This window comes from Oncorhynchus gorbuscha, linkage group LG24 (assembly GCF_021184085.1).
Source record: "Oncorhynchus gorbuscha isolate QuinsamMale2020 ecotype Even-year linkage group LG24, OgorEven_v1.0, whole genome shotgun sequence".
NCBI classification, from domain to species: Eukaryota; Metazoa; Chordata; class Actinopteri; order Salmoniformes; family Salmonidae; genus Oncorhynchus; species Oncorhynchus gorbuscha.
In genome coordinates, this window is record NC_060196.1 from 53,510,514 (window position 1) to 53,532,205 (window position 21,692).

At 46.3% G+C, this 21,692-nt stretch overlaps 1 protein-coding gene across 2 annotated transcripts in view; it reads left to right on the plus strand.

Moving 5' to 3' along the window:
• The window catches only part of LOC124013064 (ribosome biogenesis protein bop1-like), a 98,090-nt gene extending 76,611 nt beyond the window's left edge, over nucleotides 1-21,479 (plus strand). For both annotated transcript variants that reach the window (XM_046327206.1, XM_046327208.1), the window contains exons 11-16: nucleotides 14,250-14,382; nucleotides 14,761-14,941; nucleotides 19,002-19,293; nucleotides 19,596-19,680; nucleotides 19,827-19,934; nucleotides 20,427-21,479. In XM_046327206.1, coding sequence (XP_046183162.1) covers nucleotides 14,250-14,382; nucleotides 14,761-14,941; nucleotides 19,002-19,293; nucleotides 19,596-19,680; nucleotides 19,827-19,934; nucleotides 20,427-20,580 — 953 coding nt within the window. In that variant the 3' untranslated portion in view covers nucleotides 20,581-21,479. The remainder of the gene's footprint in view (nucleotides 1-14,249; nucleotides 14,383-14,760; nucleotides 14,942-19,001; nucleotides 19,294-19,595; nucleotides 19,681-19,826; nucleotides 19,935-20,426) is intronic.
• Nucleotides 21,480-21,692: the final 213 nt, after the last annotated feature.

Consider the following 21,692-nt stretch of genomic DNA (forward strand, 5'->3'; position numbering starts at 1 on the left):
AGATTACTCACTCAGTGTTGGCTAGTTTCCCTCAGTTTAATATGTTCTGAGCCTGGGGGACACTGTCAGATATGAAGTAAGGGCCCCAGCCATATAAAATGAGGGTGGCTTTGTCTTTCCACAGTCATGAGGTATTGCTGACTGGAGATTTGAACTTTTTACTCAGCACCAGGACAAAGGCCAGTGTAACTTGGTCTGAATAGGTAAATTATTGTAGTAACTGTACAGTATGAAAAGTTCAGGACGTATTGAGAAAAATATACATTTATGAAATACGCTGAACAAATATATAAACGCAACAATTTCAAAGATTTTACTGAGTTACAGTCGTGTGTGTGTGTGTGTTTTATATATATATATATATATGATGATTTTTCACATGACTTGGAATACACATATGCATCTGTTGGTCACAGATACCTTTAAAAAAGAAAAGGTGGGCGTGTGGATCAGAAAACCAGTCAGTATCTGGTGTGACCAATACCCTCCTGCAGCGCAACACATCTCCTTCGCGGATAAATGGCACGACAATGGGCCTCGGGATCTCGTCACGGTATCTCTGTGCATTCAAATTGCCAACAATAAAATACAATTGTGTTCCTTGTCAGCTTATGCCTGCCCATAACATAACCCCACCGCCACCATGGGGCACTCTGTTCACAACATTGACATCAGAAAACCGCTCACCCATACAACGCCATACACGTGGTCTGTGGTTGTGAGGCCGGTTGGACGTACTGCCGAATTCTCTAAAATGACGGAGGCGGCTTATGGTAGAGAAATTAACATTCAATTCCCTGGCAACAGCTCTGGTGGACATTCCTGCACTCAGCATTCCAATTACACGCTCCTTCAACTTGAGACATGTGTGGCATTGTGCAGTTTTGTCACACAACACATTTTAGAGTGGCATTTTATTGTCCCCGTCACAAGGTGCAGCTGTGTAATGATCATGGTGTTGAATCAGCTTCTTGGTATGCCACACGTGTCAGGTGGATGGATTATCATGGCAAAGGAGAAATGCTCACTAACAGAGAGGTAAACAAATGTGTGCACAGAATGAGAGAAATACGCTTTTTGTGCATATGAAACATTTCTGGGATCTTTTATTTCAGCTCATGAAACAAGGGACCAACCCTTTACATGTTGTTTAAGAACTTTATTCCCTGGCCTTACTCTTCTATGACAGCCATGGAAATCTCTATTCCCCAAGCCATAGTCATACTTTAGGGATGTTTTACTGTATGGTATGTAGTTTAATATCAGCACTGAATTGACTGGTCAGTCGCCTACAGGGATGACTACAAAATGGTGGCAATAGCACCTGTTTTGATTACGTTTCCGTTCACACTAGTACCAGGCCCTCCAAGTCGAGGAAGGAGTGGGAGAGGGGTGACGTGGGCTAGTCAGAGAAAGACTGGAGAGGGAGGTGAAGAAGGAAGGATAGAGTGAGTGAGTGAGGCTGCCTGGCAGCAATTTAGTGGCAATATCTGTTAAGCCGTCCATAATAAAGGATTCATAAAGACCCATATGCAAAACCACTACAGTCAGCGGCACTCTTTTGTATTGCTGTAAAATATATTAAACCAGTCGTAAAACCCTCTTTCCCACAGTAAAAATGGCAGTTGACAACCTCCCAGGAATTGCAGCTCCCCCCTTCAATTTGTTTTCCTATTGTGTGAGGGTTGACAGATAATTCATTCCATATCTGTGTGTGGTGCTTTTTAATGATGGCTGTTTCTTCGACCCACCCTGTCTCCAAATAGGGGACTGTCTGGCGTAGTGCTAGCTAGCGCAGGGGGTTAACGCCAACCCCACCAAGCCTGTACTCGCTGCTCACTAACTCAACCACGATAAAGTTGGAAAATGCTATTACGAAGAAGCTACCTAGGCCAACAGCAGTAAAAACACAGCCAGACAATGTCCCCATGTAAAAAAAAATATATAAAAAATCAACAACAAAAAACCCCACTTGTAACAGGAAACCAAAGTAATGCTGTGAAATCATTTGTCGGTTGTGTCATACATTCTTCTGGAGACGTCCAAAACTGTAAAACATGACTATGACCTACCCCACACCCAGCATGCCCTCTCTTCTTTCAGGACTGGACTGACTTTTATACACTTTATAAGTATGCCAATTGTTTTTTAACTGTTGTTAGAGGCATTCCGAACCTCTTACAACCGTTATAGTCTCAGTCCCAAGTGGAATCCTCTTCCCTATATAGTGTACTACATTTTACCAGGGCCCATAGGTACCAACCACAGGGCTTTGGTCAAAAGTAGTGCACTGTGTAGGGAACTGTTTCCCAACACTGGTCCTTGAGTACCCTCAACAGTACACATTTTTATTGTAACCCTGGACAAGCACACTTGATTGAACTTGTCAACTAATTATCAAGCCTTCAGTGAGTTGAATGAGGTGTGTTTGTCAAGGGGTACAATGAAACTGTGCAGTGTTGGGGGTACTGGAGGACCAGGGTTGGGAAACACTGATGGAGGGAATAGAGTGTTATGAGACACAGACGTGGGACATTGTACTGATCATCCTGGGTTGGACTTGGGCTTGACTCTGTGTACTGTATATTCACACTCCCAGCAGTAAACAAACTGGGGTTCTGGTGTTCCCAGCTCCACATTCCATACTAATGATGTGGCCACAATGGGTAACTTGGTGTGGTGGCAGCTCCTCCAGCTCCAGCCCTGCGGGTGGCGTTCCCTCTGAACTCTGGATAGGGCTGAACACTCAACCTTCAACCCTTCCCTGGTGGTTATGACCGGGAAGGACGGAATGCCTTCCTCCACACGCTGGTCGGGTTGGGATTAGAATGTCACTGGCTTTTTATGGAACTACGGAATCCTATGTATGGAACAGGTTTGTCTCATAGAAATGTAGCCTGCCTTTTACTAACCACATCTGGTTGGGCCAGAGCTGGCCCCTCATATTTTCTTTTGAAGGACCTGTGCCATCATAGACACTAAGGTTAGGTTAACTCCCCTAGTTAATCCCCTTCTCTCTCTTTCTCCTATCCACAACATCAAACCCAGCTGAATATAGCTAGTCATTCTTGTAAAAGAACACACAAGTGTTGCTTTGGAACACAACTGCAAATTATCTGGGCTGGTTGTGGACATGTGAGTGGTCCGTCCCAGGCGGGCAGCCCAGGGACAGAGGCCTCTGTGAGTTCACAACAGGAAGAACACAGCCCTGAGAACCAGAGGGAAATGACACCCACCAGCGGCACCACTACCAAGATGGTACCATAACGAACTGATTGTCATGTTTTTGTGAGTTAGTTGACTGTTTCTGTGAGGGTCCTTGTCAGAGATGTACAAAACATTAAGAACACTTGCGCTTTCTATGACAGACTGACCACGTGAATGCTATGATCCCATATGTCACTTGATAAATCCACTCAAATCAGTGATCAATGTAGATTAAGGGGAGGAGAGATGTTAAGAAAATATTTTTATGCCTTGAGACATGAAGGGTGAATGGGCAAGACAAATGTATTGATGTGCCTTTGAATGGGGTATGGTAGTAGGTGCCAGGCGAACCGGTTTGTGTCAAGAACTGCAACGCTACTGTTTTTTTTATGTCTATCAAGAATGGTCCACCACCCAAAGGATCCTGCCTACACATGGTTGGAAGTACAATATACCAACATAGCTACTGTGGGTCAAAGCTGTGTCTTTGAAAACTTTTCGTAGCACATGGGTGGTGCTCATGTAAAATGTCCTTTTATTTTTCAGCTTCAGACCAATGCCTACTTCTGTTTTTAATGTCCATGGTTTTTACATTGGAAGGTGATGATACCAGGGATTTGTCTGCCATATAAACCATTGGGATGCCCGCCTAAGCCGATATTATTATGGAAAAACACTTTCAGTGTAAACTTAAGACAAAAAAACAAATAAAAGTATGTAGAAAAGAAAATGGACCTATATATTGTTTTATAAGATTCACCAAAATAAAAGCTTAACAATCAGGGGAATTAAATTTAAAAAACTATTAATTTAACCGTGTTGATTTTTACGTTTCAGCAAAAGAACACCGCATTAGCCATGGGAAAATGCATAGAATTGCGACTACGTGGTAGAATGTGTAGAATTTCAGGAAATGTACTATACAACTGATAAAGGCTTTTTTTTAAAATATGGGTGGCCTCTAAAATGTTGGAAAAGTTCTGCTGCCCCCACTGCCACCGCCCAACACCTAAGGCCCTTTTTGATCCAGAAAAAAACTGGATTATACAACAAATGGCAACAGAATTCATGTAGTTATATGCATTTATTTAATTAACTACTGATTTTAAAGGTAAACAAAACAAATGTAAGCCAATCAGTAAATGACAAAGCGAAAACAGATTTTAGCAAATTTATTAAAAACAAGAAAAATACCTTATTTACATAAGTATTCACTTTGCTATGAGACTTGAAATTGTGCTCAGGTGCATCCTATTTCCATTGATCATCCTTGATGTTTCTACAACTTGATTGGAGTCCACTTGTGGTAAATTCAATTGATTGACATGATTTGGAAAGGCACACACCTGTCTATATAAAGATCCCTCAGTTGACAGTGCATGTCAGAGCAAAAACCAAGACATGAGGCCGAAGGAATTCTCCGTAGAGCTCCAAGACAGGATTGTGTCAAGGCACAGATCTGGGGAAAGGTACCAAGCACATTTCTGCAGCATTGAAGGTCCCCAAGCACACAGTGGCCTCCATCGTTCTTAAATGGAAGAAGCAATCGGGGGAGAAGAGCCTTGGTCGGGGAGGTGACCAAGAACCCGATGGTCACTCTGACAGAGCTCCAGAGTTCCTCTGTGGAGATAGGAGAACCTTCCAGAAGGACAAGAATCTCTGCAGCACTTCACCGATTAGGCCTTTATTGTAGAGTGGCCAGACGGAAGCCACTCATCAGTAAAAGGCACATGACAGCACACTGAGTTTGCCAAAAGGCACCTAAAGGGTCTCAGACCATGAGAAACAAGACTCTCTGGTCTGATGAAACCAAGATTGAACTCTTTGGCCTGAACGCACAGCATCACGTCTGGAGGAAACCTGGCACCATCCCTATGGTGAAACATGGCGGTGGCAGCATCATGCTGTGGGGATGTTTTTCTGCAGCAGGGACTGGGAGACTACTCAGGATCAAGGGAAAGATGAACGGAGCAAAGTATAGCGACATCCTTGATGAAAACCCGCTCCAGATTTCTCAGGACCTCAGACTGGGGCGAAGGTTCACCTTCCAACAGAACAACGACCCTAAGCACACGGCCAACACAACAACGCAGGAATGGCTTCGGGCAAGTCTCTGAATGTCCTTGAGTGGCTCAGCCAGAGCCCGGACTTAAACCCAATCGAACATCTCTGAAGAGACCTGAAACTAGCTGTGCAGAGATGCTCCCCATCCAACCTGATAGTTTGAGAGGATCTGCAGAGAGGAATGGGAGAAACTCCCCAAATACAGCTTTACAAGCTCGTAAAGTCATACCCAAGAAGACTTAAGGTTGTAATCGCTGCCAAGGTACTGAGTAAAGGGTCTGAATACTAATGTAAGTGTGAGACTTCACTGCTACATTTTTTAAAACTGTTTTTATGGGGTATTGTGAAGATTTGAGGGGTAAAAAACGATGTAATAGATTTTAGAATAAAGCTGTAATTTCACAATGTGGAAAAAGGTCAAAGGGTCCACGACAGGCGCCGACAGAGATGGCCGCCTCGCTTCGCGTTCCTAGGAAACTATGCAGTTTTTTTTTTTTTTTACGTGTTATTTCTTACATTAGTACCCCAGGTCATCTTAGGTTTCATTACATACAGTCGAGAAGAACTACTGAATATAAGATCAGAGTCAACTCACCATCAGTACGACCAAGAATATGATTTTCGCGACGCGGATCCTGTGTTCTGCCTTTCAACCAGGACAACTGAATGGATCCCATGCGGCGACCCAAAAAAACGACTCCGTAAAAGAGGGAAACGAGGCGGTCTTCTGGTCAGACTCCGGAGACGGGCACATCGTGCACCACTCCCTAGCATTCTTCTTGCCAATGTCCAGTCTCTTGACAACAAGGTTGATTAAATCCGAGCAAGGGTAGCATTCCAGAGGGACATCAGAGACTGTAACGTTCTTTGCTTCACGGAAACATGGCTCACTGGAGAGACGCTATCGGAGGCGGTGCAGCCAGCGGGTTTCTCCACGCATTGCGCCGACAGAAACGAACATCTTTCTGGTAAGAAGAGGGGCGGGGGCGTATGCCTTATGGCATACGCCCCTGGCGTGGTGTGATCAAAGAAACATACAGAAACTCAAATCCTTCTGTTCACCTGATTTAGAATTCCTCACAATCAAATGTCGACCGCATTATCTACCAAGAGAATTCTCTTCGATTATAATCACAGCCGTATATATCCCCCCCCCCCCCCCCCCCCAAGCAGACACATCGATGGCTCTGAACGAACTTTATTTGACTCTTTGCAAACTGGAATCCACACATCCTGAGGCTGCATTCATTGTAGCTGAGAATTTTAACAAGGCTAATTTGAAAACAAGACTCCCTAAATTGTATCAGCATATCGATTGCGCAACCAGGGCCGGAAAAACCTTGGATCATTGTTACTCTAACTTAAAATCAATCAAATCTAATTTTATTTGTCACATACACATGGTTAGCAGATGTTAATGCGAGTGTAGCGAAATGCTTGTGCTTCTAGTTCCGACAATGCAGTGATAACCAACAAGTAATCTAACTAACAATTCCAAAACTACTGTCTTATACACAGTGTAAGGGGATAAAGAATATGTACATAAGGATATATGAATGAGTGATGGTACAGAGCAGCATACAGTAGATGGTATCGAGTACAGTATATACATATGAGATGAGTATGTAGACAAAGTAAACAAAGTGGCATAGTTAAAGTGGCTAGTGATACATGTATTACATAAGGATGCAGTCGATGATGTGGAGTACAGTATATACGTATGCATATGAGATGAATAATGTAGGGTAAGTAACATTATATAAGGTAGCATTGTTTAAAGTGGCTAGTGATATATTTACATAATTTCCCATCAATTCCCATTATTAAAGTGGCTGGAGTTGGGTCAGTGTCAATGGCAGTGTGTTGGCAGCAGCCACTCAATGTTAGTGGTGGCTGTTTAACAGTCTGATGGCCTTGAGATAGAAGCTGTTTTTAGTCTCTCGGTCCCAGCTTTGATGCACCTGTACTGACCTCGCCTTCTGGATGATAGCGGGGTGAACAGGCAGTGGTTCGGGTGGTTGATGTCCTTGACGATCTTTATGGCCTTCCTGTAACATTGGGTGGTGTAGGTGTCCTGGAGGGCAGGTAGTTTGCCCCCGGTGATGCGTTGTGCAGACCTCACTACCCTCTGGAGAGCCTTACGGTTGAGGGCGGAGCAGTTGCCGTACCAGGCGGTGATACAGCCCGCCAGGATGCTCTCGATTGTGCATCTGTAGAAGTTTGTGAGTGCTTTTGGTGACAAGCCAAATTTCTTCAGCCTCCTGAGGTTGAAGAGGCGCTGCTGCGCCTTCTTCACGACGCTGTCAGTGTGAGTGGACCAATTCAGTTTGTCTGTGATGTGTATGCTGAGGAACTTAAAACTTGCTACCCTCTCCACTACTGTTCCATCGATGTGGATAGGGGGGTGTTCCCTCTGCTGTTTCCTGAAGTCCACAATCATCTCCTTAGTTTTGTTGACGTTGAGTGTGAGGTTATTTTCCTGACACCACACTCCGAGGGCCCTCACCTCCTCCCTGTGGGCCGTCTCGTCGTTGTTGGTAATCAAGCCTACCACGTTGTGTCGTCCGCAAACTTGATGATTGAGTTGGAGGCGTGCGTGGCCACGCAGTCGTGGGTGAACAGGGAGTACAGGAGAGGGCTCAGAACGCACCCTTGTGGGGCCCCCGTGTTGAGGATCAGCGGGGAGGAGATGTTGTTGCCTACCCTCACCACCTGGGGGCGGCCCGTCAGGAAGTCCAGTACCCAGTTGCACAGGGCGGGGTCGAGACCCAGGGTCTCGAGCTTGGAGGGTACTATGGTGTTGAATGCCGAGCTGTAGTCGATGAACAGCATTCTCACATAGGTATGCCTCTTGTCCAGGTGGGTCTGCGACGCATATAAGGCCCTGCCCCGCCCTCCTTTCGGAAAAGCTGACCACGACTCCATTTTGTTGATCCCTGCCTACAGACAGAAACTAAAACGGGAGGCTCCCACGCTGAGGTCTGTCCAACGCTGGTCCGACCAAGCTGATTCCACACTCCAAGACTGCTTCCATCACGTGGACTGGGATATGTTTCGTATTGCGTCAGATAACAACATTGACGAATACGCTGATTCGGTGTGCGAGTTCATTAGAACGTGCGTTGATGTCGTTCCCATAGCAACGATGAAAACATTCCCTAACCAGAAACCGTGGATTTATGGCAGCATCCGCATGAAACTGAAAGCGCGAACCACTGCTTTTAATCTGGGCAAGGTGACTGGTAACATGACCGAATACAAACAGTGCAGCTATTCCCTCCGCAAGGCTATCAAACAAGCTAAGCGTCAGTATAGAGACAAAGTAGAATCTCAATTCAACGGCTCAGACACGAGGTATGTGGCAGGATCTACAGTCAATTACGGACTACAAGAAGAAAACCAGCCCAGTCACGGACCAGGATGTCTTGCTCCCAGGCAGACTAAATAACTTTTTTTGCCCGCTTTGAGGACAATACAGTGCCACTGACACGGCCTGCAACGAAAACATGCGGACTCTCCTTCACTGCAGCCGAGGTGAGTAAAACATTTAAACGTGTTAAGGCTGCAGGCTCAGACGGCATCCCCAGCCGCGCCCTCAGAGCATGCGCAGACCAGCTGGCCGGTGTGTTTACGGACATATTTAATCAATCCCTATACCAGTCTGCTGTTCCCACATGCTTCAAGAGGGCCACCATTGTTCCTGTTCCCAAGAAAGCTAAGGTAACTAAGCTTAATGACTACCGCCCCGTAGCACTCACTTCCGTCATCATGAAGTGCTTTGAGAGACTAGTCAAGGACCATATCACCTCCACCCTACCTGACACCCTAGACCCACTTCAATTTGCTTACTGCCCAAATAGGTCCACAGACGATGCAATCTCAACCACACTGCACACTGCCCTAACCCATCTGGACAAGAGGAATACCTATGTGAGAATGCTGTTCATCGACTACAGCTCGGCATTCAACACCATAGCACCCTCCAAGCTCGTCATCAAGCTCGAGACCCTGGGTCTCGACCCCGCCCTGTGCAACTGGGTACTGGACTTCCTGACAGGCCGCCCCCAGGTGGTGAGGGTAGGCAACATCTCCACCCCGCTGATCCTCAACACTGGGGCCCCACAAGGGTGCGTTCTGAGCCCTCTCCACAACAGTGGTACGCTTGATTACCAACAACGACGAGACGGCCTACAGGGAGGAGGTGAGGGCCCTCGGAGTGTGGTGTCAGGAAAATAACCTCACACTCAACGTCAATAAAACTAAGGAGATGATTGTGGACTTGAGGGAACACCCCCCTATCCACATCGATGGAACAGTAGTGGAGGGGGTAGCAAGTTTTAAGTTCCTCTGCATACACATCACAGACAAACTGAATTGGTCCACTCACACAGACAGCATCGTGAAGAAGGCGCAGCAGCGCCTCTTCAACCTCAGGAGGCTGAAGAAATTCGGCTTGTCACCAAAAGCACTCACAAACTTCTACAGATGCACAATCGAGAGCATCCTGGCGGGCTGTATCACCGCCTGGTACGGCAACTGCTCCGCCCACAACTGTAAGGCTCTCCAGAGGGTAGTGAGGTCTGCACAACGCATCACCGGGGGCAAACTACCTGCCCTCCAGGACACCTACACCACCCAACGTTACAGGAAGGCCATAAAGATCATCAAGGACAACAACCACCCGAGCCACTGCCTGTTCACCCCGCTATCATCCAGAAGGCGAGGTCAGTACAGGTGCATCAAAGCTGGGACCGAGAGACTGAAAAACAGCTTCTATCTCAAGGCCATCAGACTGTTAAAACAGCCACCACTAACATTGAGCGGCTTCTGCCAACACACTGACACTGACTCAACTCCAGCCACTTTAATAATGGGAATTGATGGGAAATTATGTAAAATATATCACTAGCCACTTTAAACAGTGCTACCTAATATAATGTTACATACCCTACATTATTCATCTCATATGCATACGTATATATTGTACTCTATCATCTACTGCATCCTTATGTAATACATGTATCACTAGCCACTTTAACTATGCCACTTTGTTTACATACTCATCTCATATGTATATACTGTACTCGATACCATCTACTGTAGAGCCTATGCTGCTCTGTACCATCACTCGTACATATTCTTTATCCCCTTACACTGTGTATAAGACAGTAGTTTTGGAATTGTTAGTTAGATTACTTGTTGGTTATTACTGCATTGTCGGAACTGGAAGCACAAGCATTTCGCTACACTCGCATTAACATCTGCTTACCATGTGTATCTGACAAATACAATTTGATTTGATTTGAATACTTTTCGACGGCACTGTACAATTCAGGGATGGTCTCGATGAACCGCTGAGGTCTCGATGAACCGCTGAGGTCTCGATGAACCGCCGAGGCCGAACAGCCGAGATAGTAGTAGAATACTAGTAGTAGAATGCTAGTAGTAGAATGCTAGTAGAATAAGGTGTGGTAGCGCACTGGGCTTGAACAAAGAAATCCTGTATAAACCTGTGGCTCATCAATAGCAGTTTTGGTAACTAGTGACACACTAATAAAGTCATTAGACAAGTACAAAACAATACATATTTACAAAACTGACAATGGATAGGTGTTGTAAATCCTTTATCTGCAAACGTGCTTAGTAATGCTGTACACAGTGGCAGGTAGCCTGGCGGGTAGGAGCATAGGGTCAGTAACAGTACAAATATGTTTTGTCCCTGAGCAAGACAGATAGCCCAGTGTTCCCTGGGCGTGGATGGCGTGGATGTTGATTAAGGCAGCCCGCCGCACCTCTCTGATTCAGAGGGGTTGGTTTAAATGCGGAAGACACATTTCAGTTGAATGCATTCAGTTGTACAACTGACTAGGTCTCTCCCTTTCCACAGCTGTCCAACTCTACTAAAACAGCACAAATTCCCAAATGGCAGTACATATATGAAAACAGATGGGAGTACTCACAGATTTGGAACAGAACATACATACATACTGATAGTGTGCAACGTATTGTGTGCTTATTAATAAGCATAGGTCGTTTGTCAGCTCCACTTGGGCCAACTTGACACGTTTCTTAGCTTCTCAAATGACAAGGTGGCGCCTGAAAAGGATTGTTTACAACCTGTGTAATTTATCTTGTGCATTTGTACCGTAGGGATGGTGTGTATCTGACGGATGAGGACAACGTCTTCCTTGAGAGTTTGAGAGCTGGTGTCCACTGTTCTCCGTAGTAGCAAGACATGCGTACTAGTACACACCACACTTTTAAGAGACACATAGTAAATTAAAATAAGCGCAGACCGTGCATTACATTTTTTTTTTTTTTTGCATGTGCGCGCCTGTGTGTGTCGGGAACGGGGGTCAAAGTAGCCAGGTTAACGAACCCACGGTGGTGATGCTCACCGTTACAAACCATGTTATGGCTCCGTCTACTTTTAACACTATATTTAAATGGACAGTCCGGTGATGACAATGTGTTTGTTCATTCATTTTTCATTCATTCAAAGCATTTGTTTGATTTAAACCTACTATAGCCATATAACGTTATATATAACTACTACTAGCCTTCTAACGTATTACTGTCTAGCTGCTACTGTTGCGCTTAAGATTCGTCTGTGAAGATGTTAGCGTTGTCAGCACATCGTGTAGTGAGTGATGCATTGTGAATTGAATACATTTTTGCCCCTACAAATGCATTCAGTCCAAATGAACCGAATTGTCACACTGTAGCCTCGTTTTAATCTGATATCAATAATTTGAGTTAGGTTTGGGCAACAACAAAAAATCTGACGCCCCAATGCTAACGACCCTGTCAAATATCCGCTATATTGATTCTCGGTAGAAGAATAATGCTGTTGCTACATGGCTTTCAAACCAAGGTGCCCTAGAAAGTCCTCCGTCCATCATTCCCTCCGCCTGGAGTCAGTTGATCGTCCCCTGTCTGTTGACTGACATTGTGGTTTGCACTCGTCCACTGTGCCTTGAACTGTGCTCTGATGTTACATACGTATGTTTTGGTTTTATTATCTCATTTTGCTAAATGTTCTTAACCTGCCCAGTGACACAGCCTTGTATTTATGTCAGATTGATGTCCATAGCCCCCCCCCCCCCCCCCAAGAAAAAATATCCTTGTCGTATTCTCAAGTAGGTGAGTAAGCACACTCCAAACTCTTGGATCTGCCCCAGTTATGTTTTTCAAAGTAAACCATTGACATTGATCTATAATTGAAGGAAGTCCCTTCAATAGAAAAGAAGAGGATCCTTCTTAACCCAGTTTTACAGCCTTAGACCTCTCCCTCTCCTCAAACACAAGTGTTGAGTTTCCAATGTGTCCACATGCGACTCCCTCGACCCTTCGACCAATCCACCGGCTGAACCACAGCTATGCGCTGCCAGACGACTGGTCTCGCGCTCATACTCTCTCTCTCTAAACCGCAAGCTGGACACAACCTCACCGCCGGTCCGGGTTGGGCCTGTCCCTCCAGTTCTATATCTGTCACTGCCGCAGGGCTCAGTACTTAAAAAGTGATTATGGTTTTTCGAGTTATTACACTCCACCCTCCGTTCTGGAGCCTCCCCCCCCCCTGTTTATGGAGCATGCAGGTATAAAAGTAAAAATAAGACATTTTATGTAACTTCTACTGCCTCCTGCTCATATGTTGAAGTAGCATAGAGTCTGTGGTGTTATCGAAGGTGGTTGGTTTGCGTAGTGCCTGTGGGTTCACAGTTTTCCTTATTGTGTGCCAGCAGTAAGGAGAGATGTGGTATTGATTGTGACCTCTCTTTTTTCACTCTTTCTCAACAAACCCCCTAACAGGAGAAGGGAGACAAACATAAGCAGGGGTTCATTCATGCCAAAGTATTGTCCAAAGTAAAAGGATATTAGAAATGTCAGTGCTCCGTTGGCTCCTAACAGAGGTGTGGTGGCAAACCAAACAGCAAAAGCAGACCAGTACAGGAGGTTGCCAAAGATTCTAGAAAGATCTATTTGAATATGACTGCTCCATGGCTAGTAGACACATTATGACAAAGAAAAACATGTCAACCTGAATGCAAATTATCTTTTGGCAGTGCTCTCCAGTGATACGGCATACACTCCCAGAAGGCATTAGTCCGAAATGGCATCCTATTCCCTACATAGTGCACTACTTTTTACCAGAGCAGCCCATACGGTCGTACGATGTAGGGAATTGGAGCGCGGCCTTAGTGGGTCCAGATCGGCCAATGATGTGTCAGGCAGCGGCGGTGGTTTCACAGGCAGTTGGAGAGGAGAGGCAGAGCGAGGGAGCGAGAGCTGCGTTCAGGAAGAGCGTCTGTTTTCACTCTGATGAGCAGCGGGCAGCCCAGGAAATCTGTACCGTCCCTCTGTATGGCTGCTTATAAACACAGACACACACACACACACACACACAGATCACTTTTGAACGCATGTGAACCACACACAAACATACAACTTTACAGACACACACAGTTAATTGATAATGTATTTAAGAGGTGTACATTCTATTTTTACCCTGAGGTAATGTCTGAACTTCTCCTACTATTACTGTGTATCTTATTATTATTATTATTAATCAACACAGGCTGCTTCCCAAATGGCACCCTATTCTCTATATAGGGAACTATTGTTTACCAGGGCCCATAGGGTCTGAAGTAGTACCCTACCTATGGAATAGTATACCAGTTAGTCTCCCATAAACTAACCCCTGTCTAAGCTGTGACACAAACCAGGCCCAATCCCCCTCTACCCCTGTGCCATTAGTTTGTGATCCCCTCTCATATAGGTTAGTCAGCCTGCTAGCCTCTGAGCTCTCCCGGTTTATTTATAGGCTACTTTAACACTTTCACGCTGTGGTAACTCAACGAGGCCTGGTGTCCAGAGACCACACTTTCTGCCAGGGCACACACAGTCACACACACTGCTGTTATGGGCCCCCTGTTGTCTCTGGTGGTCTGACCTTTGACCCCTTTCTCTCCCTCCAGGCTCAGACGACTGTACGGTGCGCTTCTGGGAGGTCAACACGGGGCGATGCATGAAGACGCTGGAAGTGGGCGGAGCTGTGAAGAGCGTGGCGTGGAACCCCAACCCGGCCGTCTGCCTGGTGGCTGTGTGCTTGTAAGTCTCCTCCAACAGTCTCTTTCCTCCTAATGGTTGCTCCACTCTTTCCTATGTCCCGAGTTCTCCTAAGTGTCTTCATCACTGAACATACAGTATACTTTGTATGTGTTCACAGACCGAATGATTTCATAGTGTAGTTTCAGAGGTTAACCAATAACCACTGCAACCAGTTTATAATTGTTAGTATGTGGTACTACTGATGCCCCTGTCAACAAACATTGAGAGAACTTTTCCTCTTTACTGCTGTGACATTATCGTGACTTTAGCAACCTAACTTCTAGATAACCCTGTAGGGTCCTATAGTCCACTGTCACTCTGACTCTTTCTCTCTTGGTCTCTTTCTCCCTATCACTCCCTCCCCCCTCTCTTGCTCAGTGAGAGTACAGTGCTGCTGTTGAACCCAGGTCTGGGAGACAGGCTGGTGGTGAGCTCTACAGACCAGCTGATTACCTCCTATGAGCCCCCAGAGGAGGATAAGGAGCAGGCTGTTACGTGGGCTCTGTCTGAGGGCCCGGAGCACGACAATGGCCACCGCCTCACCCTCACTCACCCCAAGGTAAGAGTCCTGAACCTACCCTCACAGACTAACCCCCCCACCCCAGTGTAAGAGTCCTGAACCTACCCTCACAGACTAACCCTCACCCCACCCCAATGTAAGAGTCCTGAACCTACCCTCACAGACTAACCCTCACCCCACCCCACCCCACATTTCCTATGTGCAGTGGTTGTATGAATTTTGGATCTGAGTCAGTTTCTTCCCGTAGACCCCAAAAAAGGACGACTGGACACCATTAATTCTGAGCCCAGGAGGAAATTATGTTATAAAGATATTAAAATAATTTTGGTTGTAAATGTTTCAATGTTTTATAGGCTGCCCAACCATCCTCCAGGAGAGCCTTATTTTAGGGGCAGTGTTGTATTTTGAGGCAGGCTTGAATATGCAAAGATCCTAAAGGCAGAGTTTAGCCTACATTTTGTCTTATTCTTTATGTTATAAAATATAGTAATGCATTTTAAGGGGTTCATTGCATCATACAATGATGTGAAAATGGTGTTACTTGAGCTTCTGGGGACAAGTAAAAAGTCTGTCCTCATTGTCTGAAGGAAGGCCCTGCCTCACCCACCCCAAAGTAAGGCCCCAAAACACTCCCGATCCATGTTAAGTCCCTACCTAAACCAACTCGCCCTCACTCATTCACTCCCACCCAACCCTTATCACTTTAAAGTTAGTACCCTTCCCTAACCTTCCTCAGGGTAAAGGCTATCCTTAGCACCTCCCTAGGAACCTGCCCAAGGTTTATCTAGTACCTCCCTAGGAACCTGCCCAAGGTGTATTCTTAGTACCTCCCTAGTAACCTGCCCAAGGTTTATCTAGTACCTCCCTAGGAACCTGACCAAGGTTTATCTAGTACCTCCCTAGGAAACTGCCCAAGGTGTATTCTTAGTACCTCCCTAGGAAACTGCCCAAGGTGTATTCTTAGCACCTCCCTAGGAACCTGCCCAAGGTTTATTCTTAGTACCTCCCTAGGAACCTGACCAAGGTTTATCTAGTACATTTACATTTAAGTCATTTAGCAGACGCTCTTATCCAGAGCGACTTACAAATTGGTGCATTCACCTTATGACATCCAGTGGGACAGTCACTTAACAATAGTGCATCTAAAACTTAGGGGGGGTGGGGTGAGAGGGATTACTTAACCTATCCTAGGTATTCCTTAAAGAGGTGGGGTTTCAGGTGTCTCCGGAAGGTGGTGATTGACTCCGCTGTCCTGGCGTCGTGAGGGAGTTTGTTCCACCATTGGGGGGCCAGGGCAGCGAACAGTTTTGACTGGGCTGAGCGGGAGCTGTACTTCCTCAGTGGTAGGGAGGCGAGCAGGCCAGAGGTGGATGAACGCAGTGCCCTTGTTTGGGTGTAGGGCCTGATCAGAGCCTGGAGGTACTGAGGTGCCGTTCCCCTCACAGCTCCGTAGGCAAGCACCATGGTCTTGTAGCGGATGCGAGCTTCAACTGGAAGCCAGTGGAGAGAACGGAGGAGCGGGGTGACGTGAGAGAACTTGGGAAGGTTGAACACCAGACGGGCTGCGGCGTTCTGGATGAGTTGAAGGGGTTTAATGGCACAGGCAGGGAGCCCAGCCAACAGCGAGTTGCAGTAATCCAGACGGGAGATGACAAGTGCCTGGATTAGGACCTGCGCCGCTTCCTGTGTGAGGCAGGGTCGTACTCTGCGGATGTTGTAGAGCATGAACCTACAGGAACGGGCCACCGCCTTGATGTTAGTTGAGAACGACAGGGTGTTGTCCAGGATCACGCCAAGGTTCTTGGCGCTCTGGGAGGAGGACACAATGGAGTTGTCAACCGTGATGGCGAGATCATGGAACGGGCAGTCCTTCCCGGGAGGAAGAGCAGCTCCGTCTTGCCGAGGTTCAGCTTGAGGTGGTGATCCGTCATCCACACTGATATGTCTGCCAGACATGCAGAGATGCGATTCGCCACCTGGTCATCAGAAGGGGGAAAGGAGAAGATTAATTGTGTGTCGTCTGCATAGCAATGATAAGAGAGACCATGTGAGGTTATGACAGAGCCAAGTGACTTGGTGTATAGCGAGAATAGGAGAGGGCCAAGAACAGAGCCCTGGGGGACACCAGTGGTGAGAGCGCGTGGTGAGGAGACAGATTCTCGCCACGCCACCTGGTAGGAGCGACCTGTCAGGTAGGACGCAATCCAAGCGTGGGCCGCGCCGGAGATGCCCAACTCGGAGAGGGTGGAGAGGAGGATCTGATGGTTCACAGTATCGAAGGCAGCCGATAGATCTAGAAGGATGAGAGCAGAGGAGAGAGAGTTAGCTTTAGCAGTGCGGAGCGCCTCCGTGATACAGAGGAGAGCAGTCTCAGTTGAATGACTAGTCTTGAAACCTGACTGATTTGGATCAAGAAGGTCATTCAGAGAGAGATAGCGGGAGAGCTGGCCAAGGACGGCACGTTCAAGAGTTTTGGAGAGAAAAGAAAGAAGGGATACTGGTCTGTAATTGTTGACATCGGAGGGATCGAGTGTAGGTTTTTTCAGAAGGGGTGCAACTCTCGCTCTCTTGAAGACGGAAGGGACATAGCCAACGGTCAGGGATGAGTTGATGAGCGAGGTGAGGTAAGGGAGAAGGTCTCCGGAAATGGTCTGGAGAAGAGAGGAGGGGATAGGGTCAAGCGGGCAGGTTGTTGGGCGGCCGGCCGTCACAAGACGCGAGATTTCATCTGGAGAGAGAGGGAAACTGCCCAAGGTGTATTCTTAGCACCTCCCTAGGAACCTGCCCAAGGTGTATTCTTAGTACCTCCTAGGAACCTGACCAAGGTTTATCTAGTACCTCCCTAGGAAACTGCCCAAGGTGTATTCTTAGTACCTCCCTAGGAAACTGCCCAAGGTGTATTCTTAGCACCTCCCTAGGAACCTGCCCAAGGTTTATCCTTAGTACCTCCCTAGGAACCTGACCAAGGTTTATCCTTAGTACCTCCCTAGGAACCTGACCAAGGTTTATCTAGTACCTCCCTAGGAACCTGACCAAGGTTTATCTAGTACCTCCCTAGGAACCTGACCAAGGTTTATCCTTAGTACCTCCCTAGGAACCTGACCAAGGTTTATCTAGTACCTCCCTAGGAACCTGACCAAGGTTTATCTACCTCCCTAGACCAAGGTTTATCTTAGTACCTCCCTAGGAACCTGACCAAGGTTTATCCTTAGTACCTCCCTAGGAACCTGACCAAGGTTTATCCTTAGTACCTCCCTAGGAACCTGACCAAGGTTTATCCTTAGTACCTCCCTAGGAACCTGACCAAGGTTTATCCTTAGTACCTCCCTAGGAACCTGACCAAGGTTTATCCTAGTACCTCCCTAGGAACCTGACCAAGGTTTATCCTTAGTACCTCCCTAGGAACCTGACCAAGGTTTATCCTTAGTACCTCCCTAGGAACCTGACCACGGTTTAAGTCACAGGTATCTCCGAATACCAGATAGAAACATATTCCAATGGAGATACTGGGAACCCCTGTGATGACGATCAGACAGGTTTACTGGGGGTAAAGACACAAACGTTCTAATATGTGAGCTGTAGCTTGGATGCCTTTCAGGATTGGCAAAACCGTAGTAGATTGTGGTTAACCTTTTTTCTCAAGTAAATGCAAAGAAATATAAGAGTTCTCTAATTTTTTCCCCCCCAATTAAAACAAATATATATTTTATTGTCACAGAATGCTTATGGCATTTGGAAAGCCTACAATACTAATAGAAGCTAAAATAATTGCAGGGAGATTTTCAAGTGTCTGGAGAGGTTATCATTGGATTAATGTACCTTAGCTGTAGTCCTAGATGCACTATATAACATGTATTATAATGTGTTACTATAATAGTGTATAGTAAGTAGTAATATCTCCTCCTGCTCTCTTTTTATCCCTCTCTCCCTCCCTGCTTCCTTCCTTTTCTCTCCCTCCCTGCTTCCTTCCTTTTCTCTCCCTCCCTGCTTCCTTCCTTTTCTCTCCCTCCCTGCTTCCTTCCTTTTCTCTCCCTCCCTGCTTCCTTCCTTTTCTCTCCTTTTCCCTCTCTCGTTCTCTCCTTTTTCCTCTCTCCTCCAGGCAGTGAAGCAGGTAGTTTGGCACGGTAAGGGTGACTACCTGGCCAGCGTCATGCCTGACAACAGCAGCAACCTGCAGGTGCTCATCCACCAGGTGAGCAAGCGGCGGACGCAGAACCCCTTCCGCAAGAACAAGGGCCTGGTGCAGTGCGTCTCCTTCCACCCGCTGCGGCCCTACTTCTTCGTGGCCACGCAGCGCTACGTGCGCGTCTACAACCTCATCAAGCAAGAGCTGACCAAGAAGCTGATGACCAACTGCAAGTGGATCTCCAGCATGGCCATTCACCCTGGAGGTTAGTGCCGCACCAGAGGTCACAGGTCACCCTCAGAGAAGAATTATGTTGTACTGTAAAGGGTGTGGAGTGAAGGTGAAATGCACTTTCAATAAAGTTTGATTTGAAGTTCATTCTCAAGAATTCAAAGTGTTAATATGATCGATAGAGAAGTCTGAGATGAGTGGAATATCTGGACCACCGTCATATTGGATCAAATTGTTTAAATACGTTTTGATCTACGGCTACTTAGAGAATCCAGGATATTGAGTTGTTGGACACTGACCCATCTCTACATTTCCCTCCTTAATCTTCCTGGTCAGGTGATAACCTGATATGTGGCAGCTATGACTGCAGACTGGCCTGGTTTGATCTGGACCTCTCCACCAAACCCTACAAGATGCTGCGGTGAGTGAACACCATCCATTCAATTATTCATTTGGAATTATGGACAATTAATCATATTTTCTGATCATGGGTTTTTGTTAAATGATGGTTATTCGTAAGATCTGTGTTTTAGTGGTTCTGAAGTTTTTTTGTCTGTTTTGTCCCAGGCACCACAAGAAGGCTTTGAGGGGCGTGGCCTATCACAAACACTACCCCCTATTCGCCTCTGGTGCTGATGATGGCAGTGTGATCATCTGTCACGGCATGGTGTACAAGTGAGTCATCACACCTACAATACAATATTACCTCTTCTCTCTCTCTTTAATCTTCCTCACTTCTCTCTTCTGTCTGTCTCTCAAGTCTCGCTCTCTCTCAATGTTTCTGAACCCATTTTTTACTGTCCTCCATCACATATCCACAACCATAGAGCCAGTTAGGTCATAAACATCTATTTTAGTAAGGGGAATGAAGCGTGTACCGTAAGGGCAACACATCTCTCGATCCAACCCCTTCACCAGTCTCCCTCTAATTAGTTCTCTTTAAATTACAACCAAAGATGGAATGTTTTTTTGGGCCCGTTTCCAACTCGCCGAAATGTCGATGCCTTTTGTACACACTGTTTCCTGTATTCTACCTTTTTATTTAGACAGTATAACCCACAACGGCTGTGTTCCATCTTCTTCTTCTGATGTCATAACTCATCTCTATCCATCTTTCTTTCTTTCTTTATCTCTCCCTCTTCCCCTACCTCTCTCTTTCTCTCACAGTGACCTGCTCCAGAACCCTCTCATTGTGCCAGTCAAGGTACTCAAGGGTCACCAGATCACCCACGACCTGGGGGTCCTAGACGTGACCTTCCACCCCACCCAGCCCTGGGTGTTCTCCTCAGGGGCTGACGCCACCATCCGCCTCTTCACCTAAACCATCTCTACTGTCACCTTGGTTACGTCAAATTACTCCATATTCCCTATATAGTGACAAAAGCTGTGCACTATATAGGAAATAGGGATACCTGCGGTTACATCTCAAATGGCACCCTATTCCCGAGACGGTGCACTACTTTTGAACAGGGCCCCTATGTGGGTGGAGCACTATGTAGGGAACATGGTGTGACTTGAGCCAGACCACATTGAAGTACCTGACCGCAGCTTGTTTTAACCTGCAGCCTCACCTGAAAACAAATGACCAATGATTTTGAGATATGTGTGTATTTAAGATGCTTCCCAGACTCCTCCCCTGTCCTCTGATAGCTATCCCTGAGGGAAGACTCAAACAAGTGCCTGATTTCATGCATATTATCCACATGTTTAGTAGCCATGTTAGTATTTGTCCAAGCTAAGAGAACACCAACCACACAGCCATAATTTCTCTCTCTCTCAGTGAAACTGAGACCGTAAAATCATGTCATCTGGACTGGGCAGGAAAGCCCATTTCCGTCTGTAGCTGTTCTGTACAGCTGCCTCATAGCAGCGCATAAGAGTGGAACCACTAATGCTTGGACACTTCAGACATCCCATGTGACAAAATATACTGTATATCCAGAGAAGGAACTTGCCAATAGAAACAACTATGGAGAACAAAGCTGTTGTGGGCCCCCAGAAGGACCCTGTCCTATAAGTAGATGTGTAAATCTCTCTGAGTGTTTTGCAGTGAATGTCCTGTTGAGGTTCCGGAGGACTACTGTCAATGACATCAGACTAGTGTTACGATATATGAGACCTTTTTTAACCTCGTTTGAATTGTAAAACCTTCTGACTGCTTTTCACAACAACTTTGTCTGCTACAAGTATTTCTTTATAATTAAAACTGGTGTTCCCTGAGGCGTCTGAAGTGTGTTTTGTTCGAGTCTCGCTCTTCATTCTCTTTTGCATCGCCGGGTCAGGGAGGGTGAACTCAAAACCTCTGAAATAAATGCAACCATGGATGTGAGTTTTCCTGCTCATCTCGGCCCCAGACGAGAGCCATCACAAAGTGGTGGATTATAGATCAGTCTCTGTCAGGGCCGTGCTGTGCTACACTGCACACCTGTGTTT